This window comes from Pithys albifrons, chromosome 12 (assembly GCF_047495875.1).
Source record: "Pithys albifrons albifrons isolate INPA30051 chromosome 12, PitAlb_v1, whole genome shotgun sequence".
NCBI classification, from domain to species: Eukaryota; Metazoa; Chordata; class Aves; order Passeriformes; family Thamnophilidae; genus Pithys; species Pithys albifrons.
Genome location: NC_092469.1, coordinates 2,538,640 through 2,566,130, shown reverse-complemented (window position 1 = coordinate 2,566,130; position 27,491 = coordinate 2,538,640). Strand labels below are relative to the sequence as shown.

The following is a 27,491-nucleotide window of genomic DNA, read 5'->3' as shown; positions in this document are numbered from 1 at the left end:
ATTTTTGGGAGATGTCACCTGACATTTGATTCTAGTATTTCAGCTGTTTATGGCAAGACATTTTCCACTGTAGCACTGAAAATTCTTTCTGCAATGCCTCTTCTTTACAGCTTTACCTCTCAGTCTCTGCTCATGCTGGGCAAGCAGCAGCCAACTCCAAAGGATTTAACTGCACAGTGAAGTATTAGGCCTCCAAACAGGGCACTGCATCTGACTACTGCTACCTAAAAGAAGAAATAAAACATTAATTGCCTCACAGAAGCAGTTCTGGCAATTTAACACGATGACAGGCTGGCCTTTGTTCTGGTAGAACCAGAGGCAGCAACGAAAACCTAAAAAGGGGCTGGTTTTTTTTCCATTTGTCTCTATACATTTTGTTTCAGAGTCACTCACTTTGCAAACTGATACCTAAGAAATGTTGCTGCTCAGTTGCTGTGCTCTGGAAGGCCAACTCTGCAAACTTACCCACAAACAGAAGCAGTTTTGGTTCACTGACACAAAGCTGGAAGATAATTTTGGTACAGTGACAGAAATGGCCAATTAATGCATTCTAAGAACCAACCCTGAGCTTTGAGAGCTACCAACACCAACAAATGCAGTAGGTTTTAAGATATTGGTTCTAAATATGGCACTTTTGTCCTATGCACAAAGTGTAACAAAAATTGGTGCTTTCTTCTTTCTGAAGGCAGGAGGGGCTGAAAGCACAGGTGTGGTGGTGCAACTGCTTCAGCTGAAGAGCCCAATAACTGATTGTCCAGGAAAAAAAACATTCACAAAAGTTTTATTAAAAAAATTCCCCTTTCACCTCAAACAAGTGAAGCTTCAGTTCTGTACTACTAGGTTATGTTTAGAAAAATGGAAATAATACAGTAAATTTTGAAGGCTATACAATGTAAAATCCCATAAGTCAGCATAATCTTGGACTGTGCAAGCAAATATAGCAAGTATTTCAGATGTTATTTATTTGGTCCATCAGATGTACAGTATAGTAGTAGTATCTTGAGTTTACAAAACATCAAATATAAATAACCTGAAACTGTAACAATACACAAAAATTTGCTTCTTACATTGACATACCAGGCAGTACGAGCTGAAAAACTGGAGTAAATTAACAGTTTTACAGTAATGTACATAGTGCCAGCTGATGTTTAAGAACACTGTTAGAACATGGCACTGATTTGCTCTGTTGAATTATTTTCTTTACTTGTTCAGGGTGTGAAAAATGTTAAGGACTAGGCTAGAAATGTTTTTTGTTCAAGCACTGTGATTGTGTGAATGCTGGAGGTGAAGCCCTCACACACAGAATAAGGGATAGGTAAATGTGCAGGCAAGGCCACTGCTGGGACACTTCAAAGGTAATAATCACTGAAAAAACAAAAATGTAGTTGCTTAAAATCTGGGCATCAGATTTTGCTAAACAAGAGCAGGTTTTTCTGTCCTGTTGGATGATACCTAAGAGGTATTTACACTGACATAACATGCTTTTTTCATGATTGTTTAAGCAAATACTTATCTGTAAAGATTTATAAACTATGTTTCTACTACATTTAATATATGGAATTAATACGGAAAACCTTCTGAAAGAGTCTATTGATACGAGAGCTTTGTCATCAAGAGAAACAGACACGAATTAGTTCAGCCAGTGATTTGGCATTCACTCACTCACGTTGAACCAAGGCCTTAACGTTAGTCTAGTTCTGGACATTTTTCACATCCCAGCACAACGTGGGGTTACAGTGTTACAGAATCTGCCCCATCCTGTCGGGGGCACCGGTGTGTTCAGTCACAGCTCCGCTGCCAGCTCAGCACACGCCCTTGGGAGCCACGTACTCGCAGCCCTTCCCCTCCAGCTTCCTCTTGTGGCTCCTGCCGTCCTCCTCGGCGCTGCCCGAGGCTCCCTCCTCCTCCGAGTCCACGATCAGGAGCTCGTCCTGCTCGGCCGCGGCCGCAGCGCGCGCTCTCTTGGCCCCCGCGCTCTCGCACTCCCCGGGCAGCTTCCGCTTCAGGCTCCGGCCCTCCGGCTCAGCCCCGGCATCGCCCGAGGGACCCTCGTCCTCAGAGTCAACAATCACCACATCGTCCTGATCTGCAGCTGCACAACACGGGGGTTTAATGCCAAAATTCCAAACTGATTTTCATACATAAATATAAGCACGTCTCTAACACAAGAAATACATCTAGGAGCATTCTTTATCCATATTCTTTGCCACTCAACTGCAAGAGTATTTTGAATTCCCCTGAAATGACTATAAAATATTGTTTTCACATCATTACTCCTTCTTCACCAGAGATATGGAAAATATTGAAATAACCCAAGAGGTAGGGAAATGCAGAACAGGAGACTGAGGGGAGACCTCAGTGCAGGGACAACTTCCTGGGCAGGGGCAGAGGAGGGGCAGGCACTGAGCTCTGCTCTGTGGGGACCAGGGACAGCACCCAGGGAATGGCTGGAGCCGTGCCAGGGCAGGGACAGCACCCAGGGAATGGCTGGAGCTGTGCCAGGGCAGGGACAGCACCCAGGGAATGGCTGGAGCTGTGCCAGGGCAGGGACAGGTTGGATCTCAGCAAAAGGTTCTTCCCCCAGAGGGTGGTGGGCACTGACCAGGCTCCCCAGGGCAGTGGGCACAGCCCCAAGGCTGCCAGAGCTGCAGGAGTGTTTGGATGATGCTCTGGGGCACAGATGGGGATGGGCCTAGGCAGGGACAGGGGTTGGACTCCATGATCCTGGTGGGTCCTTCCAACTCAGCATGTTCTGGGATTCTGTGACTCTTCTGCATGTACTAAACAGAAGAATCACATTCTGTCTGTAGCAGTTGTTGATAAAACTTCTGCACACACCGAGCTGTAGAGCAGCCTCTCCTCTCCCTACCACATTCAGCAGAACTCCCAGGAGAGGCCACACTCCCAGGAGAGAACCCACAAAAAGAGGGAGAAGTGGAAGTGTGAGCAGAGTTACAGAGCTCCAGGATAACAGTGCATGGTATACAAAGGCAAAACAGAACCAAACATGAACTTCCAAGACCTCTAGTGGATTTGGTTTGTTTTTAAGCACCAATTCACTGTAAAAACCAATTTTATCCTATTTCTGTAAATTTTAAATATAATTTGAAATAAATTTTAGCAATACGCTTAAAATTTAATCTTCCCTGAAACAGGAGGCAAGTGACTACCTGTGCATGTGTCTTAGTTCTGTGCACGTACCTTAACTCTGCCAGGCAAGGAACACCATCCCAAATAGGAAACAGAACTAAGGATTCCTAACTCCCATCTGCCACAGGAACTATTTGGATTCATACACTATCCCCAGCAAACAGTGTGGTGTTCCCAGTTCATCAGCCTGCACTTCTCAAGCATTCCATATGCATTGGAGTTCAACTATTCTGAGTGTGTTCCAAGAAACAGTCCACATTAGGACAGTCCCTTCTCTAAACTTGGCTAATCCATTTTTGTCAAGCAACAGGGTGACTATGGTTAGGCTGGATCCAACTTTATTTTCATCACTGTGCTGACACCCCACCAAGCCCCTACCAGGGAAATAATACCATTTCAGGCTGCATTCACTGTAAACTTTTGTGTGGTTTCTAATAACTGTAAATGTGCATTTTTCTATTTAATACCACCATTATACACACAGACAATTTAAATGCCCTGTATTTTGTTTTGGCAAAGTTAAGTCATAAAACTGAAGCCAACTACTTTAACTGGGTTGCACTATTGAAAGATTGTTTTGTTTCATTTGATGCTGATTGCTGTTATTTACCTGTTGATGTTGAGGGTTGTGCTCCATCATCACTGCCATTGCTCATGTTCCTGGATGCTGGTTCTGGTGGTTTAGGGCCAATTCGTTCAGGGGCGTCACCAACAACTTCAAATTCTACATCTTTTTCTAGGTCTTCACTGCAGAAAAACACATTAGAACAGTGAGGTGAAAACAAAACCCTGGTTTTTTCACAAAGAAAACACCATTCAAGTATTAGAGGACCCTGCAACTATGACAAAACCAGAAAAACATATTGAAAAGAAGTTGTTCAGTTCTCCTTTACAACTTATGTTTTGCCTGTCCATAAACACTGTTCCACACAGTGCCATGACTTAACATGCTTAGGAGTCAGAAAAATCATTACCTGAGCTTACCTTCCTTCCTTAATGTCCCACCTGTTCTCACTGAACATGCAGCATGTTCATTTACTGTCTGTAATATGTTTATTACTTATCCAGAGTTAAATACACTCACCAATTATTTCCAAGTGACTTCTGGACACAGGTAGTCAAGCACAGGAGCTGGTGGGTTTTTATATTTTTAAATTTTGTTTTGTCTTTTTTTCAAATGGCAGTTTTTTGCTTGTTGGCTGCCCCAAAAGTAAATTAGTTTTTGCACTGTGTGTTTTTATGCCGTGTAACAACAAATTATTCAGACAAACCTCTTTCAGATACTGTTGTAAGAAACAAAACCAAACAAAAACCTCAAACTCTGTTATTTCAAAAAATAATGACAATTCCTCATTTACCTCTGTATTTTCTTTCAGCAGCTTAATCTTTGACCTTCATTTATGTATTTACAATTCAGAGTGGAAAATTCTCTGTGGAACTGTTCTACACATGAGCAGCCAAATTTCAGAGTCCTTACCTATGAAGCACATTGATTAGCAGGGTGTAGTCCTGCAGGAAATCATCTGCTTGTAGCCGAGTGCCATTTCGGATTGCAAAGTCTGATAATTTCCTGTGGTTATTTCCTGCAAAAACAAGAAACAACCTGCAGCATTTACAGCTTTTTATATAAAGATCCTTTACACCTGAAGAAATATGCTGACAGGAATACTCCAGAACTTTTATGTAGACACATAAGATTAACATTTATTAGCCATACTGGAAGTAAAAGCTGACTTTTAAGCCTGTTAGGAGTTGAAATTACTTATGTTTGAGTGAGTTACTCCTTGTGCATCACGTTCCAGCACTCCACAGTTACATTTAGGAACACTTTGGAGATGGTATCTGTATTACAGTAGTGCCTACAAGCTTCATGAACACACCACCTGCTAAGAACAGGGAAATGCAGGGGCTTGCAAACAGGGGTCTGTTTTTGAAAGCAATCCTGACACAGCAGCTGAGAAGAGCTTCATGCAGGGAAGCTGACCTGGCCATGCAGGCCTGCAGACAGCACACTGGCTGTGCCAAGGCCACTCACAATACCTGCAAATCCAGTTCTCTTCCCAACTTGGCCTACAGGGTGAACACTGCAGCACACACCTGCTACACACATGCTGGATGCTTCCTTCCAAGGCTTTATCTACTCTTATCTAAAAAACTTCAGTATGCATACCTTCTGTTTCTCCTTCTTCTGAAGAGATAAGGATAGTTCCCTTTCCATCATCTATTTGTACATCTGGTGCTACCATAGCAAATTTTTCTTTCAGTATCTGAAAATATGAATATGGTTACTTAATCAATATAATCAATTAAAAACACTTATAAAAAAAGAGTCTTGAATTACACTGATTTTATTATCCTGGCTTGTTTTCAGCATCCACTGAAAGCCTGTACTTTTTTTTTCTCATTTCCATGAAGAAAATTATTATATTTTTAATATCTGGTATCTCCAGGTACAGCTATGCTGAAAAGATTTTTAGAATTACAAATCAATTGTGACTACATGACTGCAGTGTGGCTACTGAACTATTCAACTGAAATACAAATTTAGGGGTTTGTTGCCAGATATGAATAGGCTTTAAAAGCACAAAAAAGTTACAAAATGCAAACATTGCTGCACAAAACACAGAGTGCACATGGGCAAGAATCACGTTGGTTAATCCAGCTCTTCTTGTGACTGAGAGCAATGCAGAGTAAGTGATGCTCAGTCAAAATATACTGATCAAACCCCTGACTTTAAGAATGTGCAGCATGAGACTCAGAAGGAAAGCTGTAGCTGTCACTCAGGATTTACCTTATCCTGGAGTGTTAGCACAGTAACTTTGTGCACGTTGAGTTTCACAGTCACCTCGGGCTTACTGGCACATACGTAACAATTAGGATTTGGGGGGTCCAAAGCACAAGGAACCAACAGCTTCTTCCTGGGATTTGGCTGCTTGTTCAGAAAAATCTGGAGGACAATCATGAAGAAAGCAAGTTATTCTATAAGTAACAGCATGTATAAAAGCACTTGCCTGCAGGTTCCTTCTCTCAGTCCCACAGGCTGCCCCGTTCCCTGATCCCCTCTGAGCAGCAGTTCCAGCCCAGCCAGCCCTCACTGACCCCTGAGCTGAGCAGCTCCTGCCAAACACAACAAACAACCACGTTCAACCCATGGCACTCCCTCTGCCTCCCTCTCCTATCCAGCAGCAAACGTCATTAAATCATGGCATTTAATGATCCTTGAGACCTGCACTTCTCTGTTTGTCGTGACTGAAAGTTCCCAGCAGGCTCAGGATCCACTGAAGGAACACATGACAGTGAAAACTGCACACAGTGAAAAGATGTTAAATGTAACTTTCAAACAAATAACAAGAAAGCAAGTATCTTATTCCCACTTACCGTTCTACACTGGTCTATTTTTCCTGACAAAATCTTCAAACCCTCCAGCACTATCAGGCCAGCTATGACTGCATTGGTAGTAGCTATAGCTGGGATAATGTTTCCTGCCATTGCTGCAAAATAAGCAAGAGGAGGCAGAGTTTTAACAGCAAATGAAAACAAAAGTTTACACTAGTATTTAAATAATGTTCTATTTTATCCTTACACTTGATATCAAATCTGCTCTTCATATTCATTCCAAAAACATGCATCCTGAGGTTTGCAGCAGAAGTGACAAAATCCATGGAAGAAGGGTCATCCTAACAAGAAGTTAACATAAAAAGCAATTAAAAATCAGATTACTCCCTGTAAATAGTTTGCAACACAGGGTCCCTAACCTTAAAAACCAGAAAGTTTTAAAAAAAGTACACTGTTCCATTTCAGTCAATACACTTCCTGTTTCAAATGGTGTATTAAGACAGAGCAGTAATATAATACTTTACTAAGTACAACTCAAACATGTATTTTAGTAGAAAATTAGAATATCAGAAATAATAAAATGCCTTGTATGTTAAAAAAAAAGTCTAAATCCTAACTCTTATAATGGTTTAAATATTTTCAACACTGAATTTCAACGCTGAAATAGTTTCAAGCACTGGGTATTTCAGAAAGAAGTACTTTTTCTATCTGTTGTAACAATATTTTACTATTTTGCCCCCTCCATATTTACAAACTACCTTTTTTCTTATGTCAAATGACAACTGACTGCAGGAAGATGATGCTGCCTGAGGTGCTAGAAGAGAAAACTCTTCCTTTTCTTCAGCAAAACTCGTACTGAGCACCCCTTGTCAGAGCTGATTACTCTGAACAGCTCAGTGGAGCTCTCACTACTAACCAAGAACATGTTTTAGAGAAAGAGGAGGAGGTAAAAATCAAGTTGCATTATTAAAATACCTTAAAAAATCAAAATACAACAAATACCTGTAAATCTGTGCTTTTAGAAGCTGGTGAATTATTTTACATCCCAACAGTCAGTCCTTACACTGAGTTACAAAAGAATATTATGAGTTTATATGGAAAGTGCTGTCAGTGAGGAGACACTTCTGTTTTAAGTAGTGTTATTTTGGAATGGAAGTGAGTGAGCCCAACTAATATTTGTGCTCCACATGCAGAGTATCTGGCTGGTGTGTACATGGCAAGCTAACCTTGTCCCATATAAGTGCCTCTCCATCAGCCTTCTCAGCCAGGTGAAGACTCAGGGTTTTCACACTCTTTGAGAACAGGTCTGCATAGCTCCTGACACCAAGAACCTGCTGGTCCTTCAGCACTGCAGGGGACTCATTCTGTTGGTCAGACAGGTTTTGCTCTTTGGGGAAAAAAAGAGAAAAAATAAGATCAGGAATACTTATAAATTCCACAGAATTTTTCTCAAGTGATTTTCCAATTTCAGCAAAATTAAGTGTTTTCTAAAATGAAGAACAATATTCTTAACCTGCAGTAGCCCCAACATTTTACAACAAATCTGCATTTAAAACTGCAGCTGTAGCTACACATGAGTCACCCAGACATGCACAAACTACAGTAAATGTCTATTTTAAACAAACCTCAGCTTTCAGAGATAAATCTAAGCTTATGGTAAGGTGCCCTAGAATAAACTGACACATAATTTTGTTGAAAGTGTATTTTCTACAGCCATTACTGAGTATCTAAAATAACAACTGCAACACAGTCTTAGAAAAATGTTTTCCATACAAATTGGAAATCTTCAGGAATTGCAAAGAATATGTTCTTTACTTAACTGTGACTCTAAAAAATATAGATATCACAGAGATGCATTAATAAATAAAAGGTGTAACTAAAAACATACAGCAGGAGGAGGGACAGTTACCTTGCTTTTGGACCTCAGCCCAGTCCAGTGGCACTGGAGGTTTTCTTTTTCTCCACAGCTTATCCATTGTCAGCAGGTATCTAATGTCATCTTTGAAAAGCTGGGAAACATGAAAAAAATTTGAATGAAAGAGAGAAAAAAAGGCACACTTTATTTTTACATCTGCTGTGAAACTGAACAATCAACGTGAGATTTATGAGGTTTAGATTTTCTCCTTGAAAATAGTTACAACTGCATAAAATCAGGTTCTAAAACCTTCTTATTCCCCACTTTCTAACACTTAATTGCACAGAGCAGACACAGCTCCGGTTAATTTGGGGAGGAGGAAAGGGAAAATCAAAAAAGAGGAGTCCAAAGGAAGGTTCCTGTGCCCCCTGAAGCCATCACCACAGGCTGATGCTGCAGGAGACCAACAGGACAGCAAAACTGGGGGATGGCAAAGCACAATCACAGAACTGATGGGGAGCATTAAGTGTCTGAGTTTTGCCTTAGCTTTAAAGCATGTCATGCACTTCAGGTAAAGACATTTATCTGGGGTAAAGAAGATACCTTAGTAAACAGTTTAACTGGGTCGTATCCCGTTGATTTAGCCCACTCCTTAGTTGAGACACGTTTAATCTCACCATCTTCATTGGATGCCAGTGCTCTGGCCTCTGCTTCTGCTGGCTCCCCTATCAATAAAGTAAGCATATTTGAATTAAAAAAGAAAATCCCATCCAAACATTTCCCCCAGAGAATAATTAAAATTATGCAGACCATACACTGGCTTTAATGCACCCAGCAAAAGCTGAATCAGACCCAGGGTGCCTGCTCCTGTTTGCCTCTGCAACTGCAACTCACTGTTTTAACTTCATGTCACTCAATTCCTTTGCTGGCAGAGAGAGTGAACAATTGTTTCCTATTCATTTTCTCCACAGCACTGGGATTTCATAAATGTCTAACCACCCCTCCCTAGGAGTCTGGCTGAAGAGTCTTAGCTTGGTTAGGACTTCAACACAAAAAAAACCAACAAAAAATCAGCTTCCTTGCTCTGGTTATTCTTACACAAAAAAAACTCCATATACAGATGCTAATGATTTTCTTTCTTTCCCAGTCCCATCCAACAATTGTTATCATGATTTCTAATAAGCAGCAGGTTGCTGTTTTCATAGAACTATCCATTAACATCTTGACTGAGAAAAATCAAACGTGGAGACCATCACCTTAGATGTAAATTTGTGAATGTTTTCCCCTTTCATCAATGCATCATTTGCATTATTTCACATTTTTCTGCCTCACTCTCACTGCCCAGTCATTCTGTATTGTGAAACTTTCCACTACTTTTTGCAGTTAGTCCTCATCTTTATTATTCTGAGTGACTTTGTTTAATTACCTGTGTGAACTGCACACACTTCCAACTGAGACACTCCTCTAATCACCATTTATCACTCAAGTAATTTGTCTACTTCAGGATCTTCACCCTTTTTTCTCCCTCAGGTTTTTCACAAGTTTTTGAGAATGGTGTAAACCAGACAGATCTGCTCCTCCACAGGTTTGCTGCTACCTTGCAAGGACCCACAGAGCCTTGCAAGGCACAACTTCCCTTCACAAAGGCTGCACTGACTCTTCCCTGAGTGCTGTTGGCTGGGATAGAGTTGATTTTCTTCCCAGTAGCTGCTCCAATGCTGTGTTTGGGATTCTGTAATAATGTTGATAACAGGCTCCTTCTGTTGTTGCCAAGAGGTTACTCTCAGTAACTTTTCATTTTTCCACACTCTGCCAGGGAGCAGAAGCACCAGGAGCTGGCAGGGAGCAGGGCCAGGCCAGCTGAGCTGAACTGCCAGGGATATTCCAGAGCTCAGCACACGAGCTGGGGGCGTTGGCTGGGAGGGGCTGGGCACTGGCTGGGCACTGGCTGGGCACCCACTGGTCAGTGAGTGCTGAGCAGCTGCAGCACTGGTTTGTCTGGAGTTTTATTCCTCTCTCTCTCCTTTCATTCCAATTATTACTATCATTAGTATTAGATATTTTTTTTGTTCCATTATGAAACTGCTCTTATCTCAAGCTGTGAATTTTCCTTTCTGTCTGGTTCTCCTGTCCTGGGCAGGGGCAGTGAGGGCTGCTGGGTGGGGAGTGCCAGCAGGGGACAAACCCTCACCCTCCCTGTCACTGCCCTGGTATCCCTGCTGAAATGAGTGGCATTGTGTCTGCTACCTTTCAAGCAGCCCAGCAGACACTGGTTTAAGTTACTTTATATGCCCCTCTTAAGACTCACCAATTTCATTCTGTACTTCCCTTAGGAACAACCTGTCCAGTGATCACTATCTGATGTTCAAAGCATTTGAAGAGTTAGAGGATTCTCTAAGCTCCCCCTCCAGAAGTCCTTGTATCTACCAAAGGATCCAAAAGAATCAAGCAATGATGCTGCTTATCCACCTCACAGTAACTAGGATTACTGCCCTCACAGAAAAATACTGAATAGCTACAAAAACATCACTCAAAATAGGCCTATTTCCCCTGCAGATAAACACTGAAGTGCTGCAGGACAGAGAAGTTCAAGCACAATCCATGTAGTTCCTGGCAGTCCCTCAGCTAGGAGTGGAAAGGCAGAGTGACTACAAGTATCACTCAGTCCTGTGTTCAAAGGACAGGCCTCCAGATGCAGGGAAGGAAATGCTCCATCACTTCCAAAATACATAAGGGGGAAAAGGCCACCCTGTGAAGATCAGAGGGATTTCACTTGCACTTCAAGCTCACTTTTCTGGGCACAGGGGAAAACCATCTGCTGCAGAGGGAGCAGGAGACTCCACACCTAAGCAAACCTGTTCATCCATATCATATCTTACACCTGGATGTGTTAACTGGAACTCCAGGAATCGTGAGTGTTCTGTGTCCTCACAGCTGCCCTCCCCACACCACCTGAGAACAGCTACAGAACAGCAGTGCCTCTGGTACCCCCTGTTCTGAAGGGGTCATTTGAATCATGTTTTAGGCTGCCCACAAGGGCCACAGTTCTGACAGGTTCAGCTATTAAACTATTGTCACTTTGAAGAGTATTTTTTGCACATTCTCCATGAAAAAACCTCTGGCAGGCACCGCTGCAAGTTAACTAACAAACTGAAATTGTTTCAAATGTCTAGTAAGAGGCAGGATGAGACAACTGACTTATGCAGTCTACATGATGGTCTGTAAAGGAGACAACTGTTAACACTCCCCAAACTCTTGTTGTCCAAGAGTAGAAGTAGAATCCTCTTAAAAGACAATGGAGTTTATGAGATGTAGGGACACAAGTCATAACCTCTGGAACAGAACATTTCAGTAGCAGGGTAAGCCACCAGCTTATATCACACTCACAGGCAGCTTCAGGATCAGCTCTGTCAGGAGAGACTTCTTGATCAGCATCTTCTTCTCCAAACAACTGGCTACATAATAAGAACAACACAACACTATAATTTCAGCATCCTGGTTAAAGACTGAAATATTTGCTTAAAAATATATATCTGGAGAATTCTTGCTGTCAGACAGCCATTTCAAACATTGCTTTTTAAACTGTTGGGATTCATCACACATGGACTTAACACTGACAGCACAAAGTGCTCAATACAAGAATGAATTTTGCAGAACAGTTCTGTAGAACTCACTAATTCACCCAGCTTTACATTTACACTGCAGTACTGAATGCATTCTTAGAACCTGTGGGATGGCCAAGATTCCAACAAACTTTACACTTGTTAATACATGCATTAAACTGAAAAGTGTGCTCACTTCAAACAGAGACAAAGAACAAAGTAACCTCAACCTACACTGCTGTGCCAAACTACTCTGCCAGAATTTTTATGATATTAGAGCAAGGCCTAAGTTGAGCTTCCATCTTACTAGTAAAATAAAAAAATAACCACCCCAAACCCCAGATGATCAAGGAACTGGAGGTTTGCATTGTAATTTTAATTTAAAATTAATCTAAAATCCATTACAATTAATTTTAAGTGTGTCCATCTTATTTCTCTGCCTGTAGGTTTGGAAACCAGGAGAGTGAAGCACAGTACCCAGTCTCTCTTTTGAAAAGATCACTTACTTGAACAAATACTTGGCCCACACAATGCAGTGGATGGGCTCTGAGGGGGTGTTTCGGATTGTGCAGCCTGGGAAAGTCTTCTGAGTTGGTTTAGGCTGACATTCATAACATTCTGTCACTCCCTGGTGAAAAATGAAATACTTGTCACACTGAGAAGGCCACTGCCAGTACAAGCTATTAACAGATGAACTGTAACTCTATCCCACAACAGCCAACTCCCTGTTGTCCAAAATAGCCAGTGACAGTCACACACAACCCAACCTTTTTGATGACTGTCACTTGTCCAAGGTAGCCTGCAGTCCCACTCTCTATCAGAGGAATATCAGCAGCCAGACACATCCTGTTCACGTGGTTACGGGCAGCTGCAAGGCAAGAGGTTTTAAAGAAAAAAATGGAATAATTACAGAAAAAATGTTTTACTTCTCCAAATTCAAAGCAGTTTCCCATGCAAACACTGATCCTTCCTCTGCCTTGTTTCATTACAGAGCACTACACCGTTTCCCCAAGCCCATTTCCCCACTAACACAAGATATATTTACATTATTAAGCACAGCACACTCAACTAACAAAGCTACATATGTACCCACAGCACTCATCAGTTCTCATAAAGCACTAACACAGCAGTTAATATTTACTGTCCAAACAGCTGGAGAAGCACTAAGTACCCTTCTGAGTTCCCAGCAAAGCACACACAGCCTCAGCCCAACCACAGGTGGCTTAGGAGGCCACTTGTTACTGGTTTACTGCCGAGAGGAACCCGTTACAGTGGTGCCTATGACCAAGCAACACCTCCCAGTACAACCCCCACGCAGACGTCACCTCTGTTATCCAGAGCATTCATAACCAGGGTGAACTGGCGGAAGAACTCTACGTTATAGTCAGGGCTACGGAGAGAAAAACAGCACTTGAAATGGCACGTCCAGGTTGCTGCTCGTTATGCCACAGCACAAACTCCACACATGCAAGGGCTGGACTGATGTCCATGTCATAAATTACACAGATTACAAATTTAGCTGGGCTTTAACTGCCCCATTTGTCTTCTGCCCCTTTCAAAGCTGGCTGACAGCATGAATTCTGTGCTGCTGGAAGGAAGCTACTGCAATTAGTACTAATTTGACCAATGAAACAGGCAGACAAGGAAAAGTGATTAAACTACTCTGGCCTAATGAGTAAATTGGCTGAGCTGTGGTAACTGACCTTACAAACCATCAGCTGTGGCTACAGCACACACTCTGTAATTACCACAGCTCATCAGACTGTGGATAATTCATTAGACTGAGAGCTGCACGGGTCTGCCTGTGCCTCCCTGCCCTCAGGAGCCAAGACAGGGCATCTGAAACTGTGACACTGCAGTGTCTGCACTGCATTTCTCTGATGTAAAGAAGGTGGAAGGGACAGTAAAAGGAAACAGACCTAAGGGTTGTTTCAGGAGAAGCTGCAGTGAGTCAGAGTTTCATCAGAGTAACAGTAACTTCAGAAGGCAAACCCTCATGTTACTGAATATCCATTTTTAAGAAACTGGGCAAATACAAATTAAAATGGGAAACAGCTAATGGAACTCTGCATAATCCTGTACACTACTCATTGATTGCAGATAGCACAGACTAAATTTTAACATTTTGGGGCATATCTAAACAACAACTAGTCACCTACTCACACAAACGACTTTATGTTTTAATCACAGACTCAACATTCACATTTCTTTTAATCTAATTATTGCTCAAGACATCAGGGCATCCTTACAATGCAGAAACTTATATGGCAAATGTTGCTAATAGAATGAAAACCAGACATAAACAAATAGCTACAGGTTACTAGCAGAGCTTAAAACTCATGCAAAATCCACCCTGCCCCTCAGGTGTGGGGCAGTCCCACAGGTACAGCTGTTTCCCCTGACTGAGGAGGCTCTGCACAACACCTTAAATCACAGCATTGCAGCATTTACATAACACAGCACTTGCAAATCAAAACATGTAATTAGAGCTTAAAACCAAACATACTTCATGATGCTATCATGGTAAGCTATAATATTAGCTTCTGGACAAAACTGTAACACGCTTTCCTTGGCAACCTAGAAACAAAACAAAAAAAAAGAAAACAAAAAAAACACTTATTATTTCTTCCTTCCTTCTAAAGACAGACTTGATACCAGTTGAGTATCGAGTAAGTTGACTACCTTAAGAGATTTAAATACTTATATAATGAAATGCTGTGGACAGCCATGATCAACCAACCAACACTTACCTCTTCCCAGCAGAAACTAAACTGTGACATGTTTCTAACACATCCATAAAATAACACTGAGCAATAAGACTTGAGCTTTGACTTTTTCCTCACCTGTGATTTTGATCTTCCAACATGTTTCTTCTGAAACAGAAACTGTCTGTTGAGATTGCTGACATCAATAGTATCCAAATCAATCTATAAACACACAAGAGAGGCATTTCACTTTCACAGAAACGAAAGGAACAAAATCATTGAACAGAGTTTGAAGAAAAGGTGACTGACCAAAATGCAGAAGCTTCACACACCTCTTTGTGGAGCTGCATTCAGGTGTTACATCTGCACTACAGCAACTGCAAAGGCTCAAGGGATCACCTGCTGGTCCTCAGGAATCCCACCCAGGGGGGACTGGCCCCCAGCCAGGACAAGCTGCTCCAAACCAAACGGTCCTTCCATGTTGGAAGGGGAACAGGGCTCCGAGCAGCTGATCAGGAGCCAGGGGCTGCCTCCCCACCCAACACTCACTGCAGGGCAGGAGCTCGGCCTGTTTGTCACAGCACTAACCCACACGTGCATGCTCAGACATTAGGAAGTCTATTTACAAAAAAATAAAAACCCAACCACACAATTGAGATGTTTATAAAATTTACAGCACAGCACCTGTGGTGTGCAACCTGAGAGGGTGCCATGTCTGCAGTCCCCTCAAGAGCCAGCTCCTATTTATGAATATATGCACAGGAACACTCAAATGTCTCTGGCCTCGACCACCAGAATTAAGAAGATTTAACTACAACTTTGACATTTATTCCTGACTTTGTTACCACTACTTTTCTGCAGTTAAACAGTTTCTCTGGCCAGCGACTCTTTCTAGAACTCCTCTCCTGTCCCTCACACTTGGAGCAGCACAGTGAGCCAGTTGTTGAGCCTCAGAGACATTTCTCCCCAGTTCCCACAAACAAAGCAGACACACAGGGATCCTCCCAGCCTGACTGGGCAGTGTGGAGGGCAAACATGACCTGCTGAGGGTGTTCTCCAACAATTCTGAGTTTAGGAACCAAACCTCAACTATGAAAAAAGCACAACACATTTACTGAACATCCTTTGCATGCAAGGTCCAAACTCTAAGATTAAACTTCTTGTTTTCTGAGGGGAGTATCTTTAATTTGACTAAGCTTTAATATACTAAGAACTGCAAAAGCTGAAGAGTGTGGGCCCTTATAGAGCAAACAGAAAGGACACAATGCTCTAGGAATGATTATAAAGCAGAGACTGTTACACTTTATTACCTGTAGTATCTTCTAATGAAAATAGTATTTGGATGGAAACACATTTCTACCTCCTTCCCTCCCTCCTAAGGCACACTCAGAAAGCTTGTTTAGCCCAAAGCCAGAAAGCTCAAGAACCTCAAGGGACAAGAGTTAAGTGCAAAACTCTGTTAAAGCTTCCACTCCCCAGAAAACAGAGTATTTTAACCGGGGATAACGACAAAGTGCCACAAGATACTGCTGCAAACAGTAATAACAGGGCTAAAGAAAGCAAAGGAGATTCTTCTCCTGAGAGAAAACTTGACCATTAGACCCTAACAGAAGCTTCAGTCTAGATAAAAACATTGAGAATTGAACAGTTCATTTATTAAACAACTTCTACACTGCTCTCATTTCTGTCTGCTGGAAGAAAAGATGTCAGAACTTCTGTCAGAACACTCCTGTTCTGAATTCAAACTTGGATATTGAGCAACTTCACTTTGTTCTCCATTCATGAGGACAACAACCTTTCAGCACTGTGTACTTAAGTCACATATTTGTGAGTTGTCTGGTATTCAAAACCAACATTTTTATTTTTAGCATTAATATATTTAAAAAAAATGCACAATCGACTTATAAAAACAAAAAGCATTTCCAGATGTTGAATTTTGTTGGTATTTAATACCCAAGGAAAACCTTCAACAACATCACAAATATTGACAAAACCAATTTATTCTCCTTACAGCAAATTCCCTCTCTGTGTAAAAGTTGTTTGCTCTCACTTTGTCTCCCACCCACCCATTCCTTATGTACCAGAACGTTCCTGTCCTGCACGAAACACTGCCAGGACATGGGTAAATGAAGACAGCTCTGAAACAAGTCCTGAAGTTAATGGAGCCCAACCAAGTCAGCCAGAAAAGACAAAACCAAACCCCAAACTGTAACAAATACAATAAGCACACCCCACTGAGACTTATGCCTGATGAACAACTGGAAAATCAGGAGCTGTTAAACTCTGTTATAATGGGCTGCAGGAACACACCAATGAGTAAGGCACGGGAAAGAGGGGAATGCTGCAGGCACAGGGGCCTCCTCTCTTCTGCAGTTTATTTCCCCCTGCAAGGTTCAAACTGCTCAGCCTCTCAAACCAAAGGGACGATCTGGAACGACACTTAAACACGCCCTACAAATTTAAAAAGGGGTCCAGCAGAAAAGCCTGAGTTGTAGGAAGGACAAGGCAAACCAGCAGCTGTGTGTTCTACCAGGTGATGCAGTTTCAGGCACGAGCTGTTGTGCTCAGCCAGGCTGGCTGCGGCCCGAACTCCCCCAGCCTGTCCCAGCAAACCCCAGAGTGCAGCACTCGGCAGCGCAAAGGCCCTCGAGGGAACACACTGAGCTCTGCTGGACTGAAACCACGCGCTGCTCCTGACTCCAGGACCCAGCAAAGGTCTGGGTACCGGTAACCAAAGCTTTGCCAACAGCATTTCTCTTACCCCATTTTCATTGCCCCCCCTCACACCTGCCCTTCCCACACACTTGCAGATCAGTATCTGGCAGCAGCAGTGAAAGCAGGAGCCGGCGGGGAGCGCCGTGCCCGGGCTCCCGGCGCTGACGGGGTTACAGCCCGGTACCCACGAGCACAGCTCGCCTTCCCCGCGGGTTCTCCTCGCTCCACTTCCCGCCGGATCCCCAGCCCAGGAACGGCACGGGCGGCACCGGCCACAGCCCCGGCAACAGGGCACGGCCGGGCAGCCAGGCGGGCCCCGGGTGTGCCAGGCCTTCCCCGCGGGGTACCGGCTGCCCGTGCCCGGATGGCCGTGCCCGGTGGCGATTCCCGAGTGGCCATGCCCTGGTGGGCGGCTGTGCCCGGGTGGCCGTGCCGGGTGGCTGTGCCCGTGCCCGGGTGCGTGGCCGTGCCCGGGTCGCGGTTCCCGAGTGGCCGTACTCGGGTGCCCGTGCCCGGTCGCGGCGCTGGGCCGGCCGCGGGCGGCGATGGCGCGCAGGCCGCGGCCCTTTGTGGCGCCCCCGGCCCGGCGGTGCCGTGCCGTGCCGTGCCGTGCCGTGCCGTGCCGGGTCGGAACGGCGCACACAGCGCGGCACAGGGCGGGACAGGCCGCGCCGGCCCCGCGCCCTCCCCGAGCGGCCCCGCGGGCTCGGCCCCCCCGCCCGCGGCCCCGCGGCCCCCGCCCCGGCGCGCACCACGTAAATGCTGCTGAAGCCGGTGAGCACCAGGTTCTTGAGCAGCTCGCAGCCGATGCCGCCGGCGCCCACCACGAGCACCCGCGCCTGGGACACGGCCTGGGCCAGCTCGGGGTGCAGCGGCCCCGACAGCGGCGCCGCCATGACGGACACGGCGGCGGCTCCGCGCGCCTCCGCACGGCCCGCGCGCCACAGAGCGCCCCCCGCCGGCACAGAGCGCCCCCTGCCGGCCGGGAGGACCCCGCGCTCCGCCGGGACGGGGTGACCGCGGGTTCGAGTCCCGCGCCCGCCGGGAACTGCCCGGGGCGGGCACACACCGGGGCAGCATTCCCGGGAACCGCCCGGGGCGGGCACACACCGGGGCAGCATTCCCGAGAACAGCCCGGAGCGGGCACACACCGGGGCAGCATTCCCGGGGAAACCGAGGGGGTTATTTTTGTTGATTTTGAATAGAATTGTATTTTAAATATACACAATTAATATGTTTATATATTCGATATTACCATAGAACTAGGTACATCATATGTCTATATGTGTTACAGTTATATATTAGATACATTATATACATTTACATATTATATTATTATATAGTGTTGAAGACACATTTGGACAGCACCCTCAGAAACATGGTGTGATTTTCAGGGCATTGTGCACAGGGCCAGGAGCTGGACTTGATGAGCCTGATGGGATACTTAACACATGTATACTTATTTTAAATATTTTTTATATTTATTACTCAGCCTATATTAATAACTCACCTCCAGAAGCTGATGTCAGAAGCTGCAGTTCTGCCTTTAAAGCACAGCTTTGCACATTCCACCACTTCAGGTCGTGTTGCCCATCCATGTGTGTAACACCCCCGTGTTTTAAGCCCACACTTTCAGTGCAGTAATTGGTGCTGCAGCACTAAACCTGCACACAAATGCTCTAAGGACACTGACTTAAACTACTCTGCCATTAAGGAAATTTAGATACTGCAATTTGGCCTAAGCCAACAGGGAAGGCCAGACTAAAATGCAGGCACAGTTTAAAATTAAACAGCACAACTGGACTGTTGCATTATTACACACATTCCCCTGTAGGAACAAAAAAGCAACAAAAAACCACCCAACAGACTTTTCATCTCCAAAGTGAAATATAATTTATTTAAAAAATTTCTGATCTGGGTCTTCTTGTACAAAAATAAATTCTTCAAGAGGCGTTTGATGGTCTGTTGGCCAACAGCTTCTCTCACATGTGTAAACCACAGCAGTCCCAAATTCCACTGACAGACCTAAAAACAAAGGTAAGTAAAGGCATGAAAAGTGACATAATCAGGGCCTGTTGCTTACCACTATACTTCAGCCTTTGGAGAAGTTATTAATTCAGGAAATATTTCTCATATTCAGCCTCCTATGTACACAGCATTTTCTAATTTTAAACATCTTAAGGCAATCTGGCTCAGAATTTTCAGAGATTCTAAGTGTCTGCAATCTTACCTGACAGTGTTTATGATTTTCCAAGGCCTCCTTTAAGAGGCAATAAAGACAAATTACTCCCAAGGCCATGGAATTATCCCTGTTGCAGTTATTAAAGCTCAGTAGTGAGCAAGTGAAGCTGCAATCACAGAGCTCTCCTTGGCTCCCTGAAATCTGCAGTGGGAACAGGGGAGTCTACAGAACATGATCACTGTCAGCAAACACATTGGTGCCTGGCAGGGTTATGGAGCAGTTCATCCTGAGTGCAATCACACAGCACCTTCAGGGTGGACAAGGGATTAGATCCAGCCAGCAGGGGTTTAGGAGGGGCAGGTCCTGTCTGACCAACCTGATCTCTTTTTACAACCAGGTGACCCACCTGGTGGATGAGGGGAAGGCTGTGGGTGTGTCTGTCTGGACTTCAGCAAGGCCTTTGACACTGTCTCCCATAATATACTCCTGGCAAAGCTGGTAGCCCATGGCCTGGACAGGTGTACCCTCTGCTGGATTAGGAGCTGGCTGGAGGGCAGGGCCCAGAGAGTGCTGGTGAACGGAGCTGCATCCAGCTGGTGGCCAGTGGTGTTCCCCAGGGGTCTGTGTTGGGTCCAGTCCTGTTTAACATCTTTATTGATGATTTAGATGAGGGGATTGAGTCCATCAGCAGCAAATTTGCTGATGACACCAAGTTGGGAGGGAGTGTCGACCTGCTGGAAGGCAGGAGGGCTCTGCAGAGGGATCTGGAGAGACTGGAGAGATGGGCTGATTCCAATGGGATGAAGTTCAACAAGGCCAAGTGCAGGTCCTGCCCTTTGGCCACAACAACCCCCTGCAGCGTTCCAGGCTGGGCACAGAGTGGCTTGAGAGCAGCCAGGCAGAGGGACCTGGGGGGACTGAGGGACAGGAAGCTCAACAGGAGCCAACAGTGTGCCCAGGTGGCCAAGAAGGCCAAGGGGATCCTGGCCTGGATCAAAACTAGAGTGGCCAGTAGGCCCAGGGCAGTGACCCTTCCCCTGGACTCTGCCTTGGGGAGGCCACACCTTGAGTGTTGTGTTCAGTTCTGGGCCCCTCAGTTGAGGCAAGAGATTGAGGGGCTGGAGCGGGGCCAGAGAAGAGCAACGAGGCTGGAGAAGGGACTGGAGCACAAGTGCTGTGGGGAGAGGCTGAGGGAGCTGGGGGTGTTCAGCCTGGAGAAGAGGAGGCTCAGAGGTGACCTCAGCACTGTCTGGAACTGCCTGAAGGGAAGTTGTGGCCAGGTGGGGGTTGGTCTCTTCTCCCAGGCACTCAGCAATAGGACAAGGGGGCACGATGGGCTCAAGCTCTGCCAGGGGAAATTGAAGTTGGAGAGCAGAAAAAACTTCTTTGCAGAGAGAGTGCTCAGGCATTGGAATGGGCTGCCCAGAGAGGGGGTGGATTCCCCATCCCTGGAGGTTTTTCAGCTGAGCTTGCCCGTGGCACTGAGTGCCATGATCTGGTAAAGGGACTGGAGTTGGACCAAGGGTTGGACTTGATGATCTCGGAGATCTTTTCCAACCCAATTGATTCTTTGATTCTATGTGAGACAAAGAAACAATCCAAACTGCAGCTCCCTACCCTCCACCCACCAGGTGAGTGTGCCCAGCCCTGCCTGGCCAGGGCAGACCTCAGCACCTGAGTCACTGTGGAGCAGGCTGACCAGGGCTGGCATCAGCTGGAACTCAAACACCCGGCTGCTCCCACAGCTGCTGCAGGCTGGGACACCCTGGGCCATGGCAGCAGGAGGGCTCGTGATGAATAAAGGCTGGCCACCCCAAGAGTATCTGAGAGAACAAAGAAGGAGAAAATAATTAGGTTTTAATATCTACATTTAATAGGAAAACTTGCATGTGTTCAGGATTAGCTGAAAGCTCTAACTTGCTTGAAGTAAAAACCATGGTTAAGAGTCAGAATCATTGCCTACACTTCAAAAGAATCACTAAACAAAGAATAAAGAGGGGGAGGGGGAAATACTGGGAAGGTCAACACTTGGAAAATCTCAAGGAAAGACCTGGATTTAAAGGAGGCAAATGCTTTGAATTGACACCTCCAAAATCTGCTGTACCTGACTCATTTAATTAAGCAAATTACAGTTTCCTGAAAAGTGGAATCCTAAACATTGGCAGTAAGAGTCAAGTAAAAGACTTAACACAGAACAGGGTTCAAACCCACTGCAGCTACACCACAGAATTGATGTTTTATTTCTAGGAGCTCTCACAGCCTTGCAGCTAACAGGAAACCCAGAACAAGGATGGTTTCCATGGAATGCCAAGCAGGAGATTCTGTGCTTTGCTGAAGCTCAACAAGATCCACAGTCCAGGAGCAATGGGAGTCTCACAGCACACTGACAATACCCCAGAGGGCAAAGGGAGGGCCATGGAAAGATTATAACAAGTGTTACACTAATATTTAAAAAAATAAAAATATTTAAAATAATAAAATATTAATTATAAATAATAAAATATTCTAATAGTTAAAATATTATAAGCAGCCCCAGGGATCACAAGAGGTGATAGTTTAAAATAGCAAATTCCAAGAGCACAGTACTGCAAAGTGACAGATCCAGTGAAAAAGCTGCCTGCAAATGCTACTTGCATCCATGAAAACCTTGTGTATTATCTGGTACTGTGAATGACATGATTTAAACTCCTTGTTTTGCTCCCATCCAGAATGAACTCCTCTTCTGGGAAAGTAGCTATGCTGAGAATTCAAGTGCTTCTGTTCTAGGAAAAGCAACAGATTTACAAGCCTTGAAGAGTGCAGGGGGTCATCACAGCAAATTGCAAAACTGGGGCTTTTAACAAGTAATCTCTAAGTCAGTAACACCTCAAGGACTGAGACATTAGAAATTACAGATAGGTTAAGAATTTCAGAGGAGGAGGTAGCCTAGGAAATCTCTCCCAACAGAACACCACTGGAAACTGTCTCTTGAAAACCTCTGTGCCCAGGATTTCAGGAGTCTTAAACACACTCTGGGTCTGTTTCATCAGGTGTTGTGTCAAAGAAGTCTCACAGCCAGAGCTGGGGCCTCTGGTCCTGTTTTGCTTCTCATCTACTCAGACATTTTATAAAAAAGCCCACCCAGAGACTGCAGTCAGAGCACGCAGGACAGCAACAGCCCCTGCAGCAATTTTTTTGATGAAGAAGTAAAAACACACATATATTTCCAGTTAAATAGTTTGTTTTGATGTACTAACAATCCATGCCTCTGATCTGTATCCAGATGATGAACATACCTTAGAATCTGCTCAGGACACACAGATATTCTCTTCATAAATTTACGGAAAGTGTGGTCCCAGCTTTTCACCTCACTCTTCTCGTATTTTTCATTACCACCTTCACCTGCAAAACTGTAAGAAACAAGATGTTCAATGAGGTTTTCAGTAAGACATGCATGTTTTAAATAAGAAATAGTTACTATGCACTCACATTAAATTATAATAAATACACTAAATAAAACTACACATTAAGAGAAAATTCCTGAGAGGTTGCAAGTGAACATTTTGCTTCTAGTTCCTCCAGTGCTGGTGGCTTACAATTACTAACAGTACTTCAAACTGTCACATGGGATCCAAATCTACCAGATACCTGCTTTATTCCTTAAAAGAATCCTTCTTTTAGTAACTTCTCAGAAGTTTTTCTAGTTTTTATATCATGATTTTGACTTTTTCAATTTTGAATCAAATGTAATTAAGGGAATGTGATTCTATAAATGTCAACAAAACTGCACAGAACACACCACTGCTGACAAGTGCTCTGTGCAAACTCTGCAATGACAGCAGCTTTAGCTATAAACAAATTCAACATTGCCCACAGTTCAGGAAAAGGTACTGCACATGTTAATGGGACCAAATGATAAATGGCCTGGATGTTAGTGCTCACTGTGACCACCTAAGTTAAATATTTTATTACGAAAATATTTTCAGTAACTACGTTCAAAAATTGTTTTCCCAACAACTTCTACTAAACCTTCAAGAGTCTTACCATCATGTCAGTCTCCAGCCAAAATCCCTAAGCAATGAAACTCTTAAAATTGCAACTGGTGCATGAGAAAAGGTTTAGCCTTGTAAAGCAAAAAGCATCAAATGTCACAATATAAAGTTATGTCACTTAGCACAGATGTTGTTTCAACCACACTGGTTTGGATGCAGAGATTGCCCATCCTCTGCTCTAACTAGAGCCTAGGAACATTCCAACTGCTCAGTTGCTCAGAAATAGATGCATCTTTGAGGAGCTCCAACTGGGTGCAATGTTCTGTTCTTCCAGCACAGCAGGACACACCAGTGGTTCCTGAAGGGCCAGCTCCAAACTAAACCATCCAGGTTTAGTGGGGGTCCTATTTAGATCAGTATTCAGCAGGAAGGAAACTCCACAATTCCTCCAGAAATCCAGACCCGTTCTCACCTTTCTGACATCATCTGTTCCCAATCCACGCCCTCTCTCTGCTGGTACTCCCTCAGCAGCTCATCTGCATGGTCTGTGTCAGGGAAGCCAGTGCAGTCGGCCTCATCCACCACGTTGATATAGAAGGGCTGGAACACAGGGGCTGCCCCAGCTGCTGCCCCTGCCATTTCTTCCCTGAGGGGAGGAGGGGGATGTGTGTGCTGGGAGCCTGAGCCCTCTGCAGCCTCGGCCAGGCAAAGCTGCTGGAGCTGGGATGCACATTCCTCCTCTCTGCACGAGGAGCTGCTCCCTGCCTGCTCTAAGCTGAGCAGCTGAAGGGAGGCACACGCAGCAGACTCTGCTTCATCGCTGGCTCCCCAGTCATCTGCTTCCTCACACCAATCCTCTGGAGCGAACTTCGATTCTTGTTTCTGAGAACCAAAAAGAGGAAAAAGAACATTGTCAAGGTCATCCACTCTAAAGCACCTCAAATAGTTTCCTAACAGCTGAGAAAACTAAAACCTTAACCTATTAAGGTGTTACTCCCCTCACAGTGGTACTTCCCATCACACACACATTTAGTTTTCACATCAGACCAGTTATGGCAAGAAACATCTCCCACTGGAGAATCAGAGGAAGAATTCATTGGCTTTCTGAGTGGCCCTTGTGCATCCTGCTGCCATGGCCCTGCCAGCTGGCTGGGTACCTGCAGCTGGAGCAGTTACTGCCCCGCAGGCAAGCCCAAGGGCAGAGCGTGGAATAAAATAACAACAACAATAATTACAACACTATTATTTTGTCAGAGTAAAGCTCACTCACAAACCAAACCTTCTCATTGCAAATGCACCAGATGAATAAAGACTTCTTTCCTGCTTTTACAAGTTTGACTGCCACCCACTGCTTCTAATCTGCTTAAGCCAACACGAAGTTTTTCCTCACAAATATATTAGTAATTCCTCAGATTAATTAAAACTCATGATAAATTTAAAAAATCAATTTAAATTAGGAAGTAATGAAAACATCTTAAAGATCCAAATCTAAACAGTACAGCCCAATCATTTGAAGTTGCAAAATAATATTTAGCTAGCTCAAGTAATTAAAAGTATTAAATATCAACTTTGACCATACAATTGGACTGCGATGTCCACTTTGAAACCAGCCCAATGCAGACCACGCGCACAAGTCAACCTTCTAGTGAACAATAATGCAGTGTGGGGTCAAAAATTCCATGACCATCACTTCACAAGAGCACACGCACGACTGGGACAGAGCACAGAGTGCAGCTGGTGCGGAAAGGATGTGGTTACCCAAACAAGGGGCTACCGGGAGTGACACCCACCCAGCTCGGCTGCGGCCCCGGCCCTGCTCGCCCGTACCTGTGTCACGGGGGCGGCCCGGCGTTCCTTCTCCAGTGCCTGCGAGCGCAGCACGGTCCAGCTGCGGGGCAGGGCAGAGAGGGACAGGTGAGGTGTGCGGGGGGCACCGCGGGGCAGAGAGGGACAGGTGAGGTGTGCGGGGTGGGGCAGAGACAGACAGGTGAGGTGTGCGGGGGGCCGCAGAGAGGGACAGGTGAGGTGTGCGGCGGGGCTGCGGGGCGGTGGTGCCCGGGGCTCTCTCACCTGTGTGCGGGGCAGGCGGGCGCGGCGCAGGCGAACACGTGCAGGGCGCGGCGCGCGGGGACGCGCTCCAGCGGGCACTGCAGCTGCACCAGCTGCGCCAGCGCGCGCCCGCAGCCCGCGCACCGCGGGAGCGCGCACAGCGCCGGGGGCCAGTCCTGCAACGGGGCAGCGCGGCCGTGAGACGGGGCCCGGACAGCCCGGCCCAGCCTAACCCAGCCCAGTCCTGTAATGGGGCACGGCGGTGAGGCACGGCCCGGGATAGCCCGGCCGGACCGGGATAACCCAGCCCAGTCCTGTAATGGGGCAGCGCGGCCGTGAGGCACGGCCCGGATAGCCCAGCTCCGCCTAACCCAGCCCAGTTCTGCAATGGGGCACGGCCCGGATAGCCCGGCCCGGCCCAGTCCTGCAATGGGGCACGGCCCGGATAGCCCAGCTCCGCCTAACCCAGCCCAGTTCTGCAATGGGGCACGGCCCGGATAGCCCGGCCCGGCCCAGTCCTGCAATGGGGCACGGCCCGGATAGCCCAGCTCCGCCTAACCCAGCCCAGTCCTGCAATGGGGCACGGCCCGGATAGCCCGGCCCGGCCCAGTTCTGCAATGGGGCACGTCACGGATAGCCCAGCTCCGCCTAACCCAGCCCAGTTCTGCAATGGGGCACGGCCCGGATAGCCCGGCCCAGCGCAGTTCTGCAATGGGGCACGGCAGTGAGGCACGGCCCGGCCGGACCGGATATCCCAGCCCGGCCCAGCTCAGCTCAGCCCAGTCCTGCAACAGCGGCAAGGCCATGAGACGTGCCGGGGCCAGCCCGGATAGCCCAGCCTGGACAGCCCAGCAACACCGGCACTGCCCTGACACCCGCCCGGCCCCGCCACCCGCCCCAGACCCGGCCCGGCCGTACCGCGGCCCCGCCCAGCTTGTTGGTGCTCCATGCGGGGAGCGGCGCGGCCGCACCCGGGCCCCCCATGGCCGCGTCCCGCAGCCCGAGCAGCACGGGCGGCCCGCCCGCCATGGCCGCGGCTGCGCGTGCCCGCCGGGGCGGGACCTGCGCGTGCCCGGCGCGGTGGCCGCGGGGGCGAGCCCGGTGCGGGATGGGCTTGGCGACGGGATGTGCCGGGATGGGCCGGGTGCCGGGACGCGGCTGCAGCTCCAGTTTGGATGCCCGTGTGTAAAAGCAAGCCCAGGTGAACCCGCAGGTGAGCAGGAGGAATTCAGCATCTGCCAGAACTCGCCCTCCTCAGGCAGTTGTGTCACCGTGACAGCCTCTCCCGGGAAGGGGAACCGCGGCTGCGGATGCTGTGAGAGATGGCGGGGTGAGCCCGACACCAGTGAAAGGGGAATTTAGGGCTATTGTATTGCTCTTTCTTATTGGTATGAGCAGAGTTTTTACAGATTCCTGGATGCTTACGTTGCCTGTTCCTTTGTGCCTGACAAGTGTATGTTGCTTGTCATGTAACTTTGCAAACAAGCCACTTCACTACTTGTGTGCCCTGGCACATTCCAGGTGTGGTCACAGCTGCTGGTGCCCTTGGAAGGTGGGTGACTGGGAGTGCCCACTTTGCACATCAGCAGGTCTCCTTTTTGTGGGCCCACAGATAATGCTGAGCCAACAACACGAAGGGAACAATCAGCCTTTGCTCTCCCTCTGCCTCAGTGGCGTGTCCTGCCAGCAAATCTTCCTCCCTCCAGCCTCTGAACCTGAAATTTGCCAGGTTGTAGAACGGATAATCACACCACAGAACAGTCTGTGAAAACCCTGGAGCCTTGAGACTCAGGTTCTGCAAAGAAACCTGAAAAATTCATATCTTAAACCCTTTAGGTTGAAGAACAAAACTGGGCACATTTCTGGCTCCTTGGCTGTGATTTAACCTCTTGGAATTAGCCTCCACCAGTTAAGTGAAAGGAAGGG

The 27,491-nt window shown here is 46.2% G+C and overlaps 2 protein-coding genes across 3 annotated transcripts; both read right to left on the bottom strand.

Annotated features, from left to right (window-relative positions):
* Positions 1 to 765: 765 nt before the first annotated feature.
* Positions 766 to 18,300, bottom strand: UBA2 (ubiquitin like modifier activating enzyme 2). The gene is made up of 17 exons (XM_071567486.1): positions 18,116 to 18,300; positions 14,787 to 14,870; positions 14,450 to 14,520; positions 13,269 to 13,333; positions 12,711 to 12,811; positions 12,450 to 12,571; positions 11,729 to 11,796; positions 8,945 to 9,066; positions 8,396 to 8,495; positions 7,713 to 7,873; positions 6,734 to 6,827; positions 6,529 to 6,641; positions 5,942 to 6,097; positions 5,321 to 5,417; positions 4,628 to 4,733; positions 3,761 to 3,897; positions 766 to 2,092 (listed from the first exon to the last, which is right to left on the bottom strand). Exons 1-17 carry the CDS (start codon positions 18,257 to 18,259, stop codon positions 1,803 to 1,805), a joined length of 2,031 nt encoding a protein of 676 aa, XP_071423587.1. The 5' UTR covers positions 18,260 to 18,300; the 3' UTR covers positions 766 to 1,802.
* Positions 18,301 to 19,241: 941 nt separating this feature from the next.
* PDCD2L (programmed cell death 2 like) lies at positions 19,242 to 26,659 on the bottom strand. 2 transcript variants are annotated; one of them, XM_071567393.1, is made up of 7 exons: positions 26,484 to 26,659; positions 25,587 to 25,741; positions 25,344 to 25,404; positions 23,989 to 24,398; positions 22,821 to 22,934; positions 21,220 to 21,368; positions 19,242 to 19,388 (listed from the first exon to the last, which is right to left on the bottom strand). In XM_071567393.1, the coding sequence occupies exons 1-7, from the start codon at positions 26,592 to 26,594 to the stop codon at positions 19,258 to 19,260; spliced, it is 1,131 nt and encodes a 376-aa protein (XP_071423494.1). In that variant the 5' UTR covers positions 26,595 to 26,659; the 3' UTR covers positions 19,242 to 19,257. The 2 variants fall into 2 exon arrangements, with proteins under 2 accessions (XP_071423494.1, XP_071423495.1); XM_071567394.1 differs by lacking the exons at positions 25,344 to 25,404; positions 25,587 to 25,741 and having other exon boundaries at positions 26,484 to 26,656.
* Between the last annotated feature and the right edge of the window lie 832 nt (positions 26,660 to 27,491).